General features: G+C 49.7%; 1 protein-coding gene across 2 annotated transcripts in view; it reads right to left on the reverse strand.

Moving 5' to 3' along the window:
* The window catches only part of AKAP8L (A kinase (PRKA) anchor protein 8-like), a 32,211-nt gene extending 14,489 nt beyond the window's left edge, over positions 1-17,722 (reverse strand). The window contains exons 1-10 of one of the 2 annotated variants that reach the window (XM_008576390.1): positions 17,512-17,631; positions 11,391-11,465; positions 5,998-6,030; positions 5,664-5,721; positions 5,481-5,561; positions 3,127-3,580; positions 2,933-3,029; positions 2,783-2,853; positions 2,377-2,440; positions 1,376-1,475 (exon numbers count right to left, since the gene is read on the reverse strand). In XM_008576390.1, the coding sequence (XP_008574612.1) occupies positions 1,376-1,475; positions 2,377-2,440; positions 2,783-2,853; positions 2,933-3,029; positions 3,127-3,580; positions 5,481-5,561; positions 5,664-5,721; positions 5,998-6,030; positions 11,391-11,465; positions 17,512-17,524 (1,046 nt within the window). In that variant the 5' untranslated portion in view covers positions 17,525-17,631. Of the gene's footprint in view, positions 1-1,375; positions 1,476-2,376; positions 2,441-2,782; positions 2,854-2,932; positions 3,030-3,126; positions 3,581-5,480; positions 5,722-5,997; positions 6,031-11,390; positions 11,466-17,511 lie in introns of both variants that reach the window. The other variant, XM_008576389.1, reaches the window with a different exon arrangement.
* Between the last annotated feature and the right edge of the window lie 2,431 nt (positions 17,723-20,153).

Consider the following 20,153-nt stretch of genomic DNA (forward strand, 5'->3'; position numbering starts at 1 on the left):
TGCTACCACCTCACCCAACCCAGCTGCGAGCCCTGAAATAGGCCTTGCTCACGGACCTCTGAAGTCAGTGGGGTCAGGAGTAGAAGGGGACTGAAAGTCTGCAGGCTGCAGTTATTGCAACGTAGGGGGCAGGGGAGGAGCTCTTCCTTCCCACAGGCAGGAGGCTGAAGCCTGACGCAGCAGCTGCTGCAACAGGCAAGGAGTCGCTGGAAGGTTGCCGGAGGACCTCTCTACCAAGGCTGGGCAGGAGCTTGTGCACTTGGCCCAGCTGGGGACCGGAAGGAAGGATGCCCTGGCGTGAGCCAGGTGGCCCTGAGGTGCAGAGTGGAGTACGCAGTCCCGAGGCAGGGCCCGAAAAGGTGCTGCATCTTCCTTCTGAGGCCTGGGGGACTCAAAGGCCCAGCCCATCCTCTGCTCAGAATGCTTGGGGGTGGTGTCGGGAGGGATGGGAGGCAAGCAGGCCTGGGCACCTGCTGCCTCATCTTCCTCTTCCGAGAAGAGACCAGTCTGAGCTGGAAGGAGGGCGCCGGCCCGGCCTGCCAGAGGGCAGCCTGGAGTCACCTGAGCGAGGTGCTCTGTCTGGGCCTGGTGTCCACAGCAGAAGCCTGGGGTCTGGGGCCTGGGCTGGAGCAGGCCGCCGTGGCAAGGGGCGGAGGAGGCCAGCTGCCACCGAGGCCTTGGGGCAGGTCCCTACCTCTGCCGGACGTCCTTATCTGGGCCACGGGGTCAGCTTTGTCTGGAGAGCCCAGGGGCCGGGCGCCGGCGAGGCTGAGGAAGGTCCAGCAAGAGCAAGAGTCTGAGGCGGAGGAGGAGGAGGCAAGCGCCAGTGCGGGAGCCCTGAGGGCAGACAGACCCGACCAAGGGGCGTGAAGGGCTCAGCCACAGACAGGCCCGGCCTAACAGGGCCGGCGGGCAAGGCAGATGGCAGGCCCAAGGCTGCCACAGCCCACAGATGCTGCCATCTCTCCTGGGCACGGCGGAGGCCTCTTGGCAGCTAGCTGGGGTGGTGGCACGGGCGCCGTGGACCTCAAGTCTCTGATGAGCCGGCCCCCTCCCTCAGGGGCATCGGGCCCCCAGTGCACCTCAGGGCTTGTGCGCCGAGTGACCTAGCGCCGGAGCTTCTGAGCCACGGTGCTGAGCAGTGTCAGGTCTCAGGCCACAGACGCCAGTGGTCGCCAGGTGGCCACAGGGGGGCAGGGGACGAGTCAGGCCTTGGGAGCGGGGCCTGGCGGGAAGCAGGGTCCATGCACGGCCGAGCAGGTGGTGGCTCCCGAGGGAGACCAGAGGGCGGCGAGATGGCAGAGTTATGGCCCTGCTCTCCAGGCGGCAGCCCCACAGTGAGGCAGAGGCAAAGGGGTGGAGGGAAGCTGGTTACCTTTCCACCATGCGGTCTCGCTGCCGCTTTTTCTGTTTGTCCTGGCTCTTCTTGCTTGCCTGCAACTTGCGCTTGGTCTGGCCATTCTCATCTTGGGCCCCTGTGGGAACAGAAGAGCAGAGTCACCAACTTGAGTCTGCCAGGATAGGGCAGGCCCAGTGGCCTCTGAGTGAGTCACCCGCTGTCCACTCCAGAGGGTCCATCTGAGAGCAGCTGTCCAAGCAAGGCCTCTGGCCACGAGCAGGGCTGGGTACCCTGGGCTGGGCTGGGCAGGGAGTGGGTTAGGCCTAGCCCCCAAGGAGGCGGGGACACACACCGACCCCTCCGCTCTCCAGGACACCCACTCTCTCTGCAGAGTGACCCACGAGGAGGCTGGAAGGCAAAGTGAGGCTGTCTCGGCAGGGACACTGGCACACATTCAGAAGGGTCAGGTGGTGGGATGCAGGGAGGCCGTTCACATGGCCCTGCCCACCCCCCATGGGGCACCGCGGCAACAGTGGGCTGAGGCTGGATTTACTGTTAGGTACCTGCTGACGCTCATCACTCAGGTGGGGGGACACGGACTCCCAACAGGGGCTGGAGAGGCGCTAAGGGAGAGGACACGCAAACCAGAGCCGTAAAAACTGCACCATGGGTCCCAGCTTGGACACCAGCCATTGAGGACTCGGAACTGTGCATTTCCGAGGGACTGAGGGCAGGGTGTATGCCTGGGGTGCCACACACTTTGGCTTGCTGCCCCCACCTCAAGGTAAAACCAGCGTGCTAGGCAGGGACCATCACCATCCACAGCCTCTGCCTGAGAAGAACAGAGGCTGTTCTTCCTCTGTGACAGAGTGGGGACAGGGAGAAGGAGGAAGAAGAGCCCCCTGCCAGCACATACCCAGCCCCACAAGGGACATCCCAAGCTGGCCACTCTGCTACAACCCTACCCTCAGCTGGATCCCTCCCGCTGTGAGCACCTGGAAGAGCCACCCCAGCACCCAGGTCCCCAGAAAACTCACCCTTCTCCGAATCCTCTCTGCCTTCTTCTCTCCCATCCTCTTTTCCCTCCTCGTCCTCTCCTTCCTAACACAATTTAAAATCCAACTTTAAGATATGTGCAGTGATTGATTTATAATGGCTCGAAGTGACAAGGCCCAGCTATGTGCCAGATACTGGGCAAAGACCTCACGTCCTCCCACCACCCTGCACAGAGGTTCATTCCATTTTCTGACAAGGAAACCATGCCTCTGGTTAAGTGGCCTGTGCTTTCTCCTAGACCACACTGCCCCTGGTGCTGGTCATCCATGCACGCAGAGCTGACCACGCACTGCCCATGGCCCTGTGGAGAGCCCTGCTCTTCGGCACAGCCTGGTCTTCACAGGCCCCACCTGCACACGGAAGGAGCCCAGGCCAGGGGCCACTTACTGCTCGGGAGCCTTTCTCCACAGCCTCAGAGCCTTCAGTGCCCTCTGCGGCTTCTCCCTCAGTGCCCTCATCTGAAAAGGGAGAGGAGGGAACTCAAGCCAGGAGCCCCACGAGGGCAGTGGCCTGTGGCCCACTGCCACCCCAGCTCACCGTTGTCTGAATCGCTATTGTCTGAGCAGTCTGTCCGGCTGGCTTTGCTGTCAGGCTCATCAGGACTGCCACCCAGCTTTCTCTTCTTCTTCTTGGTCTGGGTCAGAAAGGGGGAGCCGGGTCAGGGGGTGTGGCTCCTGGCACTTTGCTCCACACCAGCCAGAGGTTAGTAGGGGAAGGCCACTGCCACTCACTCGGAAGTCGGCCGTGGTCCAGGTCTTCCAGGTCCGCCTCATCTGCTTCATGCCATTGCCAAACCCAAAGCCAAAGCGGGAGCTGCCTGGGAAGGCACTCCCACCACGCATGCCCTGGAACATGCCGTACTCTGGGATGATGTTCTGGGAGAAGAGGGAGGGCAGCCGGGAGGCACCAGGCATGCACTGGCCCCGGACCCCCATGGGGTCTTCCCACATGCGCCCATAGCCGGAGGCCATCGGCCGGCTGCTCCGGGCATCCCGGGCCCAGCCCTGAGCCCTGGGACCAAAGGTGTCGCTGCCACGCATGCGGAACTGGTCACGGTAGGCATCATATTGGCCTTCATAGGCCATTTCCATCTCGGGGTCAAGCTCGGCGTAGTCATAGCCTGACCGGTAGAGGTCACGCTCGCTCAGGACGGCCCTCGAGTCACAGGCCTCATAGGAGTCATACCTGCAGAGGCATGTGGCAAGTTCAGGTAGAGCCCCCTCAGGGTCATCACCAACAGCCAGCCCTTGCTGGGCCAACTGCTCCTGCCCTCCCCAAAACCTCCCAGTCCTGAGACAGAAAGACCAGCTCCAGCACCCACCCCCACTCTGTTGGGAAGGCTCAATGTTCAGACAAGCCAGGTAAGAGGTTCTGGCCCCATAGGAACAGAACTCTAGAAAGCAGAAAGGGGCCTTAGCTGATGTTCTTGTTAGGGGCTCCACTGTCCCAAGCTTGCATGTAGTCATGTACTAGCTCGGGGACCCTAAGAAGAACCGACCACTGGAGGGGAGGCTCTAGTCCACTGAGTCTCAACAAGGGGCAGAACCACTCCCACAGCCCTTTGGAAACATGTGCACTGTCTATGGTAGCCATATGCCCAAGACTGCTCCTCAGGGGGCAGAGTGGAGCACCCAGGCAGTCCAGCACAATGAATACATGGCCAACGAGGTTTATAATGCCCATGAGAAACACTGTGTTGGTCTTGTGCCTCACGGCTGGGGGAACCATCAAACCCTTCAAAGCCTGTCACCAGCCAAAAGAAGTGAGACACAATGGGGAGTGTTTCCCAGGAAAGACATTATGGGCTTGCACAGGGACTAGAAAAAAAGCTCTATGACATCAACCCTGGAACCCAGGCTGGGACACCAAATCCTATACAGCAAGTGGGAAAGCAGGCGAGCCCTCCTGTCCCAGAGAGGAAGGGCACCACAGAGAGCCAATTTAACCATGGCTGCAGCCCAGACCCCACAAGCCTCACAGACAGAAGGGCCCCTTCTTGCACCTCCTCCTCAAACCCAAGCCACCAGGAGGTACCAGTACCTGTGACAAAAGCCAATAGCACTACCACTCCTCCCCCAGTCCTTGCTCCCTGGCTCTAGGCTGTGGCAAGAAGGTGCGGAGCACAGACATAAGCATGAGACACATACAACAAGCCCTCAGCTCCAAATGCAATAGCTGTTGTGCTGGGGGCTCTAGAGTCCATGCCAGCAAGTCCTCTTGTGTCCTCCTGCAGCCCTGGCCTCACTTGGCCTCACCAGTGCCTGGCCAGGCCCCTTTACTCTATGCTCTCCCTCATCTGTTAGCTGGCACTCCACCCTGTCCTGTGCTCGAGGTATGTGTGTCCTCCTCACCAAGGCCTCTCCCTTGGGCACAAGCACTCCAAGGCCAAGACCAGTTCAGTTAATGACACATGCCAACAATGTATTCTTTAAAGTAGGGCAGATCTGGGTGTGATGGCCAGCCCTACCACTTACTCGCGGTGCCTTTGGGCAAGGGGTGTGACCTCCCTACATTTCAGTTTCCCCATCTGTGAATGAGGAAGACATCAGTCCCTCACAGGGGTGCTTCCCACAGGCACATGTTTGTAAGGCACAGGAGAGTGGCCAGCAAGTGTCCACTTCTGCCTTGTTCCTTACATGGGAGGTGGCCCAGTGTGCAGTGCTCAGCCACAAAGACTTGTCCCTTCACACCAAACCCAATCTGTCCTGCCCTGATACTACACAAGATGGAAAGTCTCGAGAGAACTCCAAATGACTGTCCTCAGAGGGAGGGGCCACTGAACACTCTGCTCCTGAGGAGTTATTTAGAGGCAACAGTGAAGTCAGCCCAATCTGGGTTTGCTTCTTTCCCTGCTAGCTGGGGAGAGGCTGGCCACCAGGCAATGGGGGTCAGGGGGAGAAGAGACACAGGTCAGAGAAGGGAGGTGCAACAGACTCCATTGGGAGTACTCTCTGGGAGCCCTAGCAAGACCACACAAGGTGGGAGGAAACAGACACGGAGGTGCATTCAGAGAGGAAGAAGACAGCAGGTAGCAGGCAGGAGCCACCCCTGCAAAGCCTTAGCCCCTAGGTGGGAGCCCACTCACCTTTCTGCACCTGAGCTGTACACGCCTCCTTGTATCATGTCTGTCTCCATGTGAGGCACCATATCTAAGCGCTGGTTAATTCTGGATAAAACGGAATCGGCACTGGCGCTACCCGAGGCACTAGGGTTCGCACTTGTGTCAGAGGTAGGCATTTCCCAAGAGTTTGAAGTGGCCATACCATACCCATAGTTGGTGGTGTTCTCCTGACCATAGCCATAGCCATAGCCATAATTCTCATAGCCTGCAGTAAGGAAGACAGAAAGACAGAGATGGCAGGGCAGGGAGAGAAGAAGCAGACACAGAGACCAATGCAGAGACAAGCTTGGGACCCCAGCGCCCGAAGCTGGGTGGGCCTAGCCATTCTGATGGGGACTTCCTGTGAAGGAGTACTCAGCCCCAGGGACACCCAAAGTATACCTGCCCCACTCCCCCATCTTGGCCAAGCTGGGCAGTGGCAGAGACACATAAGTGGTTCAGTCCTAAGGCAGAGGAGAGCAATCATGGGAATGATACTTGCCTCTGTTTGTCCCAGAGTTCCAAGTTCCATATCCTATGAGAAGTAAAAGGGCAATTACATCTACAGTTGCTTGCAATACAACAAGAGTTTACTTCAGGCACAAGTGAAGACAATTATTCCCAGTACCTGACTAGTTACAGCACACTGAACCTCCCCTAATTGAGAAGAATCAAGCATGAAAGCACTATGCAAATGACTTGGGCCACTTTGCTGCCCGGGTGTCTGGCCTTCTGAGGCTCTTTAAGGAGCTTCCTATTCCCAACACTCTCAACTAACAAATCTGGCTCCTACACTTCTCCCTTAAAGAGCTAGAATTAAAAGATAGGGGCTGGCTGGTTAGCTTAGTTGGTTAGACCACAGTGTGTTATAATACCAAGGTAAAGGATTTGGATCCCCATACCAGCCAGCTGCCAAAAAATAAAAATAAAAAAAAAAAAGATCTCCCTGGACCTCGCCAAGCATTTATCAGATTATAACCCCTCATATAGACCCTGTGTTGTACAAAAAGCCTGGCACAGAGTCCTTATCCATTCTGAAATCAAGTCACCCAAACCATTCAACTAAGCCATCTGGAGCAGGGAAACCAACCACCCCGTCCCCCAAATGTCAGCCTTAACAGCAAGGGCCAGCAAGCCCTTGAACTGTGTGAGTGTGCTATGCTGGAACACATCAGCAAGGGAAGGACAAGAAGCAAGCCCTAGTGTGAGAAAAGCTGTTGAGAGAACAATCTGGATAATAAACTAAATATGCTCTGGATTTGCACACAATGCATGATGAAAATTCATTCCTTCAGGAACATAAAACCACTGAGAACTGACAAAGTGTGAAGCCACATGGAAACTCTGAGTCAGCCAGACACAGTTCCCCCACAGAGGAGTACACGAGATCAGCCGGCCACTTTACCAATGTCTCTAGTGAGACCCCACGGTAGCCTCCTATTTGATGTCACCTCTGCCCTGCAGTCAGACAGGACATGCTCATCCCAGGACCAAAGGGACCAAAGTTCAGTGAGATGGCAGTGTGATGAATGGCAGAATCCAGACCACAGGAGAGCAAGAAAATACAAACTAGGGAGAACATTGGTTCGTTCCACAACCCAGTGCACAAACAGAATGGGAATGTGTCAGAAATCAGTGGAGGAACTTTAGATGACCACTACATTTAACAGACCATGGGCATGAGACAGCTCACAAAACAAAAATCCTCTAGGCTGGGGCCGAGCCTGTGGCGCACTCGGGAGAGTGCGGCGCTGGGAGCGCAGCAGCGCTCCCACCGCGGGTTCGGATCCTGTATGGGGACGACCGGTGTGCTCACAGCGCTCACTGGCTGAGCGCGGTGCAGCTGGTCTCAAAAAGGACAAAAAAAAAAAATCCTCTAGGCTGGGAAACCAAAACCGAGGCTTCTCATCCATCTTTTTATGCTACAAGTATCATCTCCGAGCAGAGACTAGCAGTCCTTGGCACTGTTCATGCCCAGAATACTGCTTGTTGTTAAAGGAGGTACTAATAACCAGAGAGCAGCACAGACAGCCAGGAGCTGGAGACCACGTAAGGAAAGAGTGGCGAAGGAGCAGCTCTGACAGGCAAGAGAGGCTGGCAGAGCCACATAGGCTAGCACACAGTGAGCCCCAGCAGCTAATAAGAGCCTGGCCAAATGGCTGTTTGCACCACAGACAGTGGACACTGGCTATTCAAAAGGAGACAGGACTAGGAGGCAAAGGCAGACCCATCAGGGCTCTGCTTGTGGGCCTACAATATGGTCCACCCCGGATTTCAGCTGCTGAGGATCTGCCAGAATTGAATGAGGAAGCACAGGAAAGGAAGTAGGAGTGGGCACCAACTCTGCAAACATGACTTTACATTTCAAGGACAGGAAGGTGGCCTCCTATGATGGGGCTCCCATAAGCTGTCAGGAGTCCCTCCCAGCAAGCACTCACTATCTGCTACTTGCTATGCCTGGAGCAAGCCAGACTCCCTGATGGATTCCCCAGCTGGTCCCTTTAGGAGGGGAGGAAGCCTGTGACTTTGGGGACTGCAAGACCTGCCTCTTCCAAAAGAACACCTCAACTCAATTCCATTCCCAGAGGCGATGAGAACATGGTTGACAAATGGAATTTTAAGTGCAGTTTCTTGAGGAAAGAAAAAAAAAAGAAAGGAGATGGTCACAGTAAGCAATACTTATAGAGCAAAAATAAAAACTGATTTATATGTTCAACTTTAAGGTAATAGTTAATCAGATTACTGTAGGCAAGAATTAAGCCTTATGTAGCAGAAGGAAATGCTTCTAACATACGTGAAACAAAGCAGGACACACAATTCTATTTACCTATAAATTATTCAACTACATAAAATAGGTAAGCTGACAAAGATTAAATATTAAAATGGTAATATCTTGGCTGTTTTTCAAAATGCTGTTTAAATGTCATTATACTGTTCTTGCAATTTAAGCAAGAAGGAAAAATAAAACCACCCCTATTTTCTCGCAATCGTCTACATAAGAAAATCTCAAATCTACAAAAGAACTACTAGAATAAGTGAGCTTCAGCAAGGTTTATTACAATACATAAGAAAATCTCAAATCTACAAAAGAACTACTAGAACAAGTGAGCTTCAGCAAGGTTTATTACAAGGTCAATACAGAAATCAAATTTCAAATATTACAAGGTTAATACACAAATCAAATATTAGTCAAATTTCTACATATCAGCAATTAACAATTGGAAGCTGAAATGTAAGCTGAAATGTTTAAAAACTTATTTTTTTTAATTTAAGAATCATTTTATTAATTTATAGATTAAAGGGCCAGCCCGTGGCTCACTTGGGAGAGTGTGGTGCTGATAACACCAAGGCCACGGGTTCGGATCCCTATATAGGGATGGCCGGTTAGCTCACTTGGGAGAGCATGGTGCTGACAACATCAAGTCAAGGGTTAAGATCCCCTTACCAGTCACCTTAAAAAAAAATAAAATAAGATAAATTGTAGATTAAATGAAAAATCCAAACAGACTATTTTTACAGAGTTGGGGCTATGCTAAGGAGGAAGGATAGTGATTGAAGCCAAAAGCCCTGAATACTAATGTTTTCTATACATTATAGAAAAAAACACTAATTTTGGCTATATCCAGGTTGGTACTGTGGAAACTGAAATTTTTAAAAGTACCATTTACCATAGCACTAAAAACATGAAATACATAGGTGAAATCTAACAAAATATTTGTAGGACCTGTGTGTTGAAAACCACAAAATACTAATAAAAGAAATCAAAGACCCAAATAAATGGAGTGACATTAAGATGTCAAACCTCCCGAACTAATCTATATAGATCAATATAATCTACAGATTCAAGGCTATCTCACTCAAAATCTTAGCAGGAATTTTTATTAAAATTGATAAACTGATTCTAAAATTTATAAGCAAAAGCGAAGGAACTAGAATATCTAAGGCAGTTTTGGAAAAAAAGAACAAACCTGAAGGACTCACATTAACGGATTTCAAGACCCACTATCCAGTAATTAAGACAGGGTGGTACTGGAGAAAGTTTAGATATATAAATCAATTGAACAGAATTTAAGTCCAGAAAGAGAACCACAATATTTGGTCAATTGATTTTCAATAAAGGCAATTCAATAGAGAAATGATAGTCTTTTCAACAAATGGTGCTAGAACAATTGTCTATCTATATGCCAAAATCAAGAAGAACCTTGACCTATACTGTAGTACCCTTTGTAGAAACATTAACTCAATCAAAATGGATCACAGACTAAATGTAAAACCTAAAATTAAAATACCTTAAGGAAAATTTATCCAAGGCTAAGGAGCACTAGGGAAAAAAAAAACTTAGAAGAAAATCTCTTGAATTAGGCATAGATTTCTTAGATATACCACCAAAACTGTGATCCGTTAGAGAAAAAATTGGTAACTTGGAATTCATATATTAAGAACTTGTGTTCTTCAAAAGACACTGACAAGAGAAGAAACAGACAAGCCATGTCTGGGGGAAAGTATTTGCATGTGGCACATCTGATAAAAGGCTTGCACCCAAAATATGTAAACCAGGGAAAAAAGAACTCAAAAAGATGTGCAATTTGGGTCTACATTTGATTAAAAGGGGGAGTCAGGGACAGCAGGATAGGGAAGCTATGCAAACTAAGTTTATCCTCATTTATGAACTACCTGATACCTCCTTGCCCAATTTCAAAACATTTGTAAGTCTCCCTCTTCCCCTAGGACTAGCTGCTAACACTTGGGGAGCTTACTTCAGTCCATTCACTCACTGACTCCTGAGAGCATGTCAGCTGAGTTGGCTGTCTTTCCCCAGACCTTGGTAGTAAAACAAATTACCCTTCTCAGTAACCAAGACATCCTTATCAATTCCAAAGAAGGCTCCTTCTCAACAGACACCCCTAGGTCACGCACTAGCTTTATCAGCAGTTCTGGGCTGCCCCGGCACTCCAACAAACAGTATCTGTGAATCCTGTTGGGTGGCTACTTCTGAATTATAAGTGTGTCTGTACACACTTGAGAAATTAATCAGAGATTTTCACTCAACCTTATGTGTGTGGAGCCCACTGGCTTGAGGTGGCATGACCACATCTGTAAAAGCTTGCTAGATTCACACACTCAACCTCTCTTCCACAGTGGGCACATGCACTACGCCTTGGGGCTAAGTTAATAGCTTAGTTTTTCCTGGACTAATCTTTTGGACTTTGGCCACTCTCCTTCTCAGGCCTTCAAGGGGCTTTTCTGAAGCCAAACCTTTTGTAAAAGACCACAACTACTTCTATAAAATGTAAACAGTCAAAGAAACCAAACACTTACAGCCTAGTTTGTTCAGTTACATGGACATCTTACCCATAATTGCCCCAAAGGGAAGCACTAGCTGTTTCTGGGCCGGCCTGTGGCTCACTCGGGAGAGTGTGGTGCTGATAACACCAACGCCACAGGTTCGGATCCCGCATAGGGATGGCCGGTTCGCTCACTGGGTGAGCATGGTGCTGACAACACCAGGTCAAGGGTTAAGATCCCCTTACCGGTCATCTTTAAAAAATAATAAATAAATAAATAAATGGCCCATCAAACCATTTTATACAAGTTTGGGTTCAGAAAAGCAAGACAGGGTGACAGCAAAGCCAAAGACGGGGCCGGCCCGTGGCTCACTCGGTAGAGTGCGGTGCTGATAACACCAAGGCCATGGGTTCGGATCCCATATAGGGATGGCCGGTTTGCTCACTGGGTGAGCGTGGTGCTGACAAAACCAAGTCAAGGGTTAAGATCCCCTTACCGGTCATCTTTTTAGAAAAAAAAAAAAGCCAAAGACAACTAAGAAGACTCGGGACTGCTATGCCAAAAGGAGAAGGCAGAACACTCTTGTTCCCACCAATGGCCCATACTTACCATAATCACAGGTGGGCTGAGCACTGGTGTCTGAGTACGTCGACTGCAGAGTGGTTTCAGATCCCTGGACAAAGCCTAAACATAAGCACAGTGTGGTTAATTTCCCCTGACAAACCACAGGAAAATGACCTAAGACTGCCCTTCAGTATAGATTGGATGTCAGGCACTCCTTCAGTGGAAAGCCACCAAAACCTCTGGATTCCACATTTTAATTAGACCTCCTGAACTTATTAACCAGTGGAAAGGCAGGCTATGTCTAACTTGCTAAGCCAGAAAGACGGGATAAAAAATTTTAAACATTTAGGCCAGTAACCCATTTTGATAAAAGAGTACCCAAATGATCATTCAGTAATGAGGAAAATAATTATATCAAATCACTGAAAGGTGAGCCATTTCCAATTCAAACAAGGATGGGGGCTAGTTCTTAAACGATGTTAAAGTAACTAATATCCCCCTCTCCCTGCCCCAAGTCTGAAAGAGAAATTGCTTTATATTTTAGTTTTTCCATTAAAAAAAAAAAAAAAGTGTGTATTACAATTACTACTTTTTTGGGCTGGCCTGGTGGCGCACTGCTACAGTGCGCCACTTGGGAGCACGGCAGCGCTCCCGCCGAGGGTTCGGATCCCACATACAGACCGGCCGCTCACTGGCTGAGCGAGGTGCGGGCGCAACACCAAGGGTTGCGATCCCGTTGCCGGTCCCAGTCCGGTATGGGTGCGACACTGAGGGTTGCGATCCGTTGCGGGTTGCGATCCGTTGCCGGTCACGAAAAAAAAAAAGACAAAAAAAAAAAAGGAAAAGAAACAATTACTACCTTTTTTTTTTGGGGGGGGGGGGGGTGGCTGGCCAGTATGGGGATCCCAACCCTTGACCTTGGTGTCACAAGGCTGCACTCTAACCAACTGAGACCACCAGCCAGCCCCTACAATTACTTAAATGTAATTCTTTGGGGTTGGCATGTTTGTGTGCAAATAATAAGTATTATTATATATATCCATATATATATATACTTATTTCCATACGCGTGTATATACACACATACACACACACCTTAAAATGAGTTAGTATCACGTAAGGAAAACTTCAACTTCTATTCAACCTCTATGAAAAGCCACTGGTCTTTTTTTTTTTTTCCCTTTTTTGTCTTTTTTACTGACTGGTAACGGAATCGCAACCCTCGGTGTCGCGCCCGTACCGGGGACCGGCAACGGGATCGCAACCCTCGGTGTTGCGCCCGCACTGCGCTCAGCCAGTGAGCGGGAGCCGGTCTCCACATGGGATCCAAACCCTCGGCGGGAGCGCCGCCGCGCTCCCAAGCGGCGCACTCTCCAGTGCGCCACCGGGCCGGCCTGAAAAGCCACTGGTCTTAAAGGCTGGTTGTAATAGACTATAATTAATCCTGACACTTGCTTTGAAACTACATTTTAAAATATATATTTTTTAATGATTTACTCTTAGCACTGAAATTGTGAGAGATACCAGGAGAGGCAGTATTTGCCTGTTCCCACCGGAGCCAACTCATGACCTGAAAATTAAAGCCAGCACCTCCAATAGCTTATTTACAACAAAAACATACACATCTGAGTGCCTTCTCTCTGGGTAGGCATTCTCATATTTGTTGACAGGCTCTCTACTAGCAACAAAGATGACAACAGCAGCAGCCAACACTGAACAAGTGATTCCCCTACAGGGTGCTAAAAGCTTTATCTGCATGATCTCATTTCACCCTCACCATAGCCAATAGGGGGGACAGGGTAAGATCCCTTACCCTGAAATTCCCACAGGTCCAAAAAGGTTGGAAAGACAAGTGTTCCCTGCAAATGTGTTGCCAAAACTCACTTTGGGGCCAAACTGATCTGTGAGGACATTTATCATCCTTCTTTAATCCCACTTGGTACAGAATTAATGCGTTTAATTATAAGGTACCATCCCAAACCCCAGTGGGGGTGTTGTGGAATGAATTCCAAAACACATCCACCTTCAAGGGTTCCAAATAAGAAGCTGTGGACCCAACTTCATTTTTACTTCCCAGAAGGGGGAACTGGGGTCTGGGGAAGGAGAAAAAAGTAGACAGAAGCAACTTTTCTATCTTCCCTAATTAAAGCTGGTGCATTCGAATGGATTCTTTCCAGAGATCTGAGGCCTTCCTGAGATGCCTAAATTCTAAGCACTGATGATTTAATAACTGTCTACAAGAAACACCAAAAGCACTCTTTGGAAGAGATCACCCATGGGAAAGCCTCATAATGTAAAAAGTACCCAACCCTTGCTTTCTCGTTTGCTCAACTAGCTTCTCGAAACCTGTTTGTTCAGCAATAGGACCGCCAGCAACACAGCCCCAGACGTTAGATGATATGGTTTGTAGGTACTGCAACTGCAAATGGACACCTACCACACCCTGACAGGAATACATACAGGAATGAGTAAGCAAGGTGCAGAGCAAAAGATCTATGTCAATTCAGGGAAGAGGGGTCCTGGTTCTTCCCTGGGAAAAAGGAAAGACAACCCACCAATCCATCAAACCTTCAGAGCTCAATGGCAACTGCTGCTCTAACTCTGTTCTCCTCACATTAACTTTCTGTTCCACAATACTCTTTCCAGAGCAGGCCCTTCTTTAGCCGATTATGGCTATTAAGAATATATTCTTATCTGGTTCATAAAGTGTTCTCTTCCTGGTTTGATTTACCAGCCTGATTAGTTCTGGGTGAAAAATTTAAATAAGCTCTAACTGACCCTATAAAGCTAAGGGTCAGACTGTGGATTTCTAATTGGGCAGCATAACCCCTCCCTCTTAGCCAATCTCTCTGTCATCTTCTTTTCCTCAAAAATACAGAAGGTTCTCAGTTTTGTCTTTTTTAAGAGTATTCTTTGAAGGAACGACAGAGTGACAGTAATGAGGAGACAACTGGAATTAGTTTAGGGTGCCTCCAATCTCTACTATCTGAGCCAAGAGTAGGGCAACAACCATCTTCCAAGATGTCCTCCAATGATTCTTGCCTCTTGACATTACATAGTCCCCACCCAAACTAATAGAGGTAGCCAGTGTAACCAACAAGATTTGCGTAAATGACTGAGTGTGACTTCTGAGACTTCTACCTTGCTCTTTCTTGGGTCATTTAGTTTAGGGGAAACCAGCCACCATGTGGTCAAGACCCTCCAGCAGCCCTCGGGAAAGATCCACATGGCAAAGAACCAACAGCCAGCATCAATCTGCCAGCCATGGGAGTTTAAGTCATCTTGGAGATATGGCCTCCAGCCCCAGTCAAGCCTTCAGATGACTACAGTGCAGACAGACATCCTAAATGTAACCTCATGAGATATCCCAAGCCAGAACCATCCAGCTAAACTACTTGCCCATTCCTAACACAAAGAAACTGTGTGAGATAACAAATGTGTTTAGAAAAATACTGGTAGCATTTCAGACCTTTGTTTGAAGGCCTAATTCTAGATTTTTTCATTGCTCCCATCTTCCCCTTCGGTGCTGGAGATGGAGCTTCGTTTCCCAAGTATAAATAAGTAACTGGGTTCAAAGACTGGAGGAGGGGCGGGCCAGTTAGCTCAGTTGATTAGAGCATGGTGTTGTGACATCAAGGTCAAAGGTTTGGATTCCCTTCCAGCCAACAACCAAAAAAAAAAACCCAAAAGATGTACTATTTCAATCACTTTTTTTTTTTTTTTTGGGTCAGCTGGCCAGTAACAGGGATCAAACCCTGGACCTTATGTTATAAACACCACACTTTAACCAACTGAGCTAACTGGCCAGCCCTTCAATCACCTTTTATGTTTAACAATAGTGCTAACATTTGCTTTAAGGCCTCTAAGACTTATCCTTAAAGTAAACAGTTATCTGAAATTAAATAGTCGACTTAAAATGTCTTTGACTTTTGTGGACTGCTTCCTAAACTGGGAAGACTCACATCATTAAGCTACTGTGGTTTTCAGTTTATCAAGATAAGGTTAATACTTAATTTTTTCTTTATTATTGGCTACTTCAGTGCTCACCCATATCCAGAATTGCAGCCTACGAGATCGAGATAAAATTCAGCCTTGGCTGTTTGTGACTTTAATTCAGTTTCCTAGACTTTAAAAATGCTCCATTATTAAGCTACCTCACAGCACCCAGCCATCCACCTTCTGCTTTTTTCAGCAGTCCTGCCCCTAAAAATGATAGAACTGTCTTCCAGGTCTTGGTAAGACTTGGTGAAGAGAACTACATCTCGGTTCCAGAGATGTCATCAACAACTTTACTGACTTTCCTCCTGAATGAGGAAAGCTACAGAAAGGCTCAGGCAGAGACGCTTCCCAAGCGGCGCACCATCCAGTGCGCCACCGGGCCGGCCCACCTGTGAAGAAATTTTCTACTGAGTACACTAAATTACGAAATAAGCCTTCCAGAAATTGAGTGTTGAGCATAATTCTATCATCTTTACTGATTTCTCTTCGCTCCATTATTAAGCTACCTCACAGCACCCAGCCATCCACCTTCTGGTTTTTTCAGCAGTCCTGCCCCTAAAAATGATAGAACTGTCTTCCAGGTCTTGGTAAGACTTGGTGAAGAGAACTACATCTCGGTTCCAGAGATGTCATCAACAACTTTACTGACTTTCCTCCTGAATGAGGAAAGCTACAGAAAGGCTCAGGCAGAGCTGCCCAACTTGAAGCTACTGATGTTCAGCCCCAGATAATTCTTTGTGGTGGGGGCTGTTCCGTGCATTGTAGGTATGCTAACACCATACCTGACCTCTGCTCCCAGATACAACCAAAAAATGTCTCCAGACATTGCCAAATGACTCCTGGGGAACAGAATTGCTCCAGGTTGAGAACCACTGGGCCAGGGGGTGGTCGCTAGAAAAACTGAGGTTCTTAGCAAGCTCCTGACCTGGAAGCCACAGTGGGGAGGATCAGTCCTGCCTTCTTGCCTAGGCCAAAATAAAGCAGTCTTCAGAGGAGCCCAAGAGGCTCAGGTTCCATTCACAGTACCGAACATTCCAGGTAGAATGCAGGTTACCCAACTGCACATGCTCAGGCCTGTAATACCCCTACCAAAGGGGGAGGCCTGGTCTACCAGTCCTGGCTGAGAAGCCTCAATGGGTCACTGCCAAGGCAAATCCAGGCAGCCCTGGCAATTCACCCAGGGATGACTTACAATCACCCAAGCATATCTTGCCCCACCGTCCACCCCATCCTCCCCTTTGCTCAAATCCTACTGGCCTCCCTGGTTGATCTAACAAGCCAGGAAGTTCCTGCCCCTGAACAGCTCCCTGGGCCAAGTACCTTTACTCCCTCACTCCACTGAGGTCTCTGCTCAAACGTCACCTCTTCACAGAGATCTCCAGTCACTCCGTGTAATGGAACAACCCCCTCAAAGTACTGACCATCGAAGAATATATCCTATATTCATTTGTTCTCCCGCTAAGAGCGCATCCCACATTCGTTTGTTAGCCAGCTAAGAACACACCGTACAGTCCCTTGTTCGCCCGCTGAAGAACACATCCCACATTCGCGTGCTCGCCCGCCTAGGTCCGCCCTCGCCTACGAACTGCCTGAAGAATTCCCGAGCACTCCCAGCGCCCGCGAAGCACCTGTCACGGTCACTTCCACAGACGTCGCATGAACACGGAGGCAGCGATTTCTTGCCCAGGTCCAATCTCAGCCCTGAGGCCCAAGGTTCCCAGCCCAGCCCCACAACCTTCAGACGTGGACTGACCCCCGGGCCCGGCGCCTCTCCCGGCTCCAAGGCGGGTGGGGGAGGGGCGGCACTGCAGGCTGCGGCGAGCCAGCCAACCGATCTCAGGGACCGAGACCTGACGAAAGGCGACCTAAGGCGCCGAGTCCCGAGGAGCACGGACCGATGGGAGGGACCTCAGGCGCCGAGGTTCGGGGCCCACGGACATAGGACCTGACAGAAACCAAGACCTCGGGCGGCCGGGAGCAAGGAACCCAGTGCCAGCACGAAGAACGGAGGCGCCGAGGCGTGGGAGGCGCGATCCTGATGCGACGGGCCCGCGGCGCCATTTTGTGGCCGCGGAGAGGGCAGTCATCCGGGCACCGGGAAAGGCGCGGACGAGTCCGGCACGGCCCCGGTACGTCCCTGATTCACCCCCCACACTGCCGGGCCCACCTGTGTAGCTCATGGCGGCGGCGAACACCAACACCTGAGGACTACGGCAGCTGCTCTACGCGTCTGACGCGTCGATAGCGGCGAAGATCGTCGGGGTCCTTTCTACACACACCCGAGTCCCGCCTCCCGACTGCACTGGCTCGTGCCGGCCTCGGGCTTCACGCCTTATTGGACGGATTCACTGTCTATCTCGGCTCCGCCTCATGCCAGTTGCTAAAAACGCTGCCATTCTCAGGGATCCCCGCTCCGTCCCCGCCTTCCGTTATCCCACTCCCGCGGTGATTGGCCGAGAGGAGCCGGCGGAGAGGTGGAGTCCTCTGGGGGTTGTTCGGGGGGCGGAGCCGTGCACTACGGAAAGGCCCGAGGCCCAAGCGCGGGCGGGCGCGAGAAGCTCCTGTGCCCTGGGTACCCGCCAGAGGGAGCCGGGTCTAAGACGCAGGGCATAGCTGGGGTCCCAATTCTGCTCAGATGTGCCGTTCAAACCTGGGCTGTTTTTCGACTTCTATAGCCTGCGGCTCCAAAACGAGCATGGGAAAGAGATGCTGGAATGGGAAAACTAAAACTAAGCGCCAAACATGATGCTGGACACAAATTCAAACATCACATGGATATTGTATGGTAAAAAATCAGTGCAGTGCCAGGTGCGCTAAATACGAGTAAATGCTACGTTTTGCCACTAATCATTACGTAACGATAATAAATATAGGGCTAGCCAGTTAGCTTAGTTTTTTACAGCGCGGTGTTGTAATACCAGGATCAAGGGTTTGGATCCCTGTACCGACGAGCCGCCAAAACCAAAAATGTTTATATTTATATAGTATGTTTATATTATATATGTAATTATTCCATTTGTATAAGTCTCAAGAGCTCCCTCAAGACTACGAATTTTTTGGGTTTTTTGTTTTTATTCCCTCTTAAATGATAAGAAAACTGAGGCTTCAATTTACAACTTGCTCGAGTTCCTTAACGCTTAGGTGTTAAAATTGGAACTTTGCTTCTAAAACTCTCTTGGTTCATTCTGGACTTCAAGGATCCTGCAGTAATGCAGCCCGCACCAGCCTTGTCCTTAGCATCCTCCTGGGATGTGTGGAAACCACTTCCAGGGACATCTCAGGATTTCTAAGAGATGACAGAGTGGCCAACACTGAAAATGGTACTTAACATATGTTTGTGAAAACTCATCAAGGGCCGGCCTGTGGCTCACTCGGTAGAGTGCGGTGCTGACAACACCAAGCCAAGGGTTGAGATCCCCTTACCGGTCATCTTTAAAAAAAAAAACTCATCAAGCTGTACCATTATGACTTGTACACCTTTTAGTATGTTTTAAAAAGTTGTTCTGGAGTATGATATGGCTGACTTGTTGATATTAAGGAATGATTGTCAATTTCTTTAGATGTAATAGTGGCATTTTAAAAGTCCACATCTTTAGGCCAACCCGTGGCTCACTCGGGAGAGTATGGTGCTGGTAACACCAAAGCCACAGGTTTGGATCCCATATAGGGATGGCTGGTTGCTCACTTGGGAGAGCGTGGTGCAGACAACACCAAGTCAAGGGTTAAGAGCCCCTTACCGGTCATCTTTAAAAAAAAAAGAAATAAAATAAAAAATAAAAGTCCACATCTTTCATGAAAATATACTGAAATATTAAGCAACTAATTGATCAGATGGCCAGAATGTTTCATAATAATTCAGATAGGGAAGGGGAGAAGGGGAGGCCGAGAGGGGGTTACAGCTGAAGACACTGGTTGTGTGTTGATAATTAATAGATGAGGGTTCATTGTATAGCTGGAATTCTTCATGATGAAATATTTTAATAAAACAACTCCCCCCAAGATGGGGCTTATGCAGGACTTGTTGCCACATGAAATAAAGCCACTTACATAATGTGAGGAACTCCACACATGAAGCAGAGAGCTCTGATGGACTTGCTTTCTGGCTTTGGGGTTCACCACCCTCAGGGATGCCTGCCTGTCCTCCAAACTAAGGCAGGGCCCTGGGGCACCTCTCCTGAATCCTATAGCTTCTTCCATGGCATGGCCACAGCCATCATTTCATTAAGATCCAACACCCTCACAGACTGAGAGGCTCAAAGGCTGAGAACACCTCTGAGACAGACAATAGAATGTCTGAAGCACAGAAGGGCCTCACTAGGAAGTTTTAGGAAAAGATTACTCTGTGGTAAGAACTGTAGGTGCCCTTGCAAAAACATGCACAGCCATCACTGCACCATGGTGGGTGGGGAGGGATTTCCCATGTCACTTTACAAGCTCTTGTATTGTTTGAACTTTTTTTTTTTTTTTTTTTTTTACATCCAGCCAGTATCACTTTTATATTTTAAAAACTGATTCATAAAAAGTTGAAAGAGGAAGCACCTTTGGGTCAGCTCTTGTCCCACAAGATGCCCTCCATGTTTCCTATGGGTATAGTGACCGACAGAGTGGGATGGACACAAGTGGAGAGGCCTTCTGCCACCACACGGGGTGTGAGTCCTGACCCCAAGTGTGTGGGCCAAGACCACCCTTGTTGCATGTTGTTGCAGCCTGTTAACCCCTCCCTCCCAGGCAGAGGTATGGTAGGGGAGGCAGGGACAAAAGGGTTGGGGGTACACAAGGCCCTGCTTTCCACACCCCATGAGATCATCC

This window comes from Galeopterus variegatus, unplaced genomic scaffold (assembly GCF_000696425.1).
Source record: "Galeopterus variegatus unplaced genomic scaffold, G_variegatus-3.0.2 Scaffold1344, whole genome shotgun sequence".
NCBI classification, from domain to species: Eukaryota; Metazoa; Chordata; class Mammalia; order Dermoptera; family Cynocephalidae; genus Galeopterus; species Galeopterus variegatus.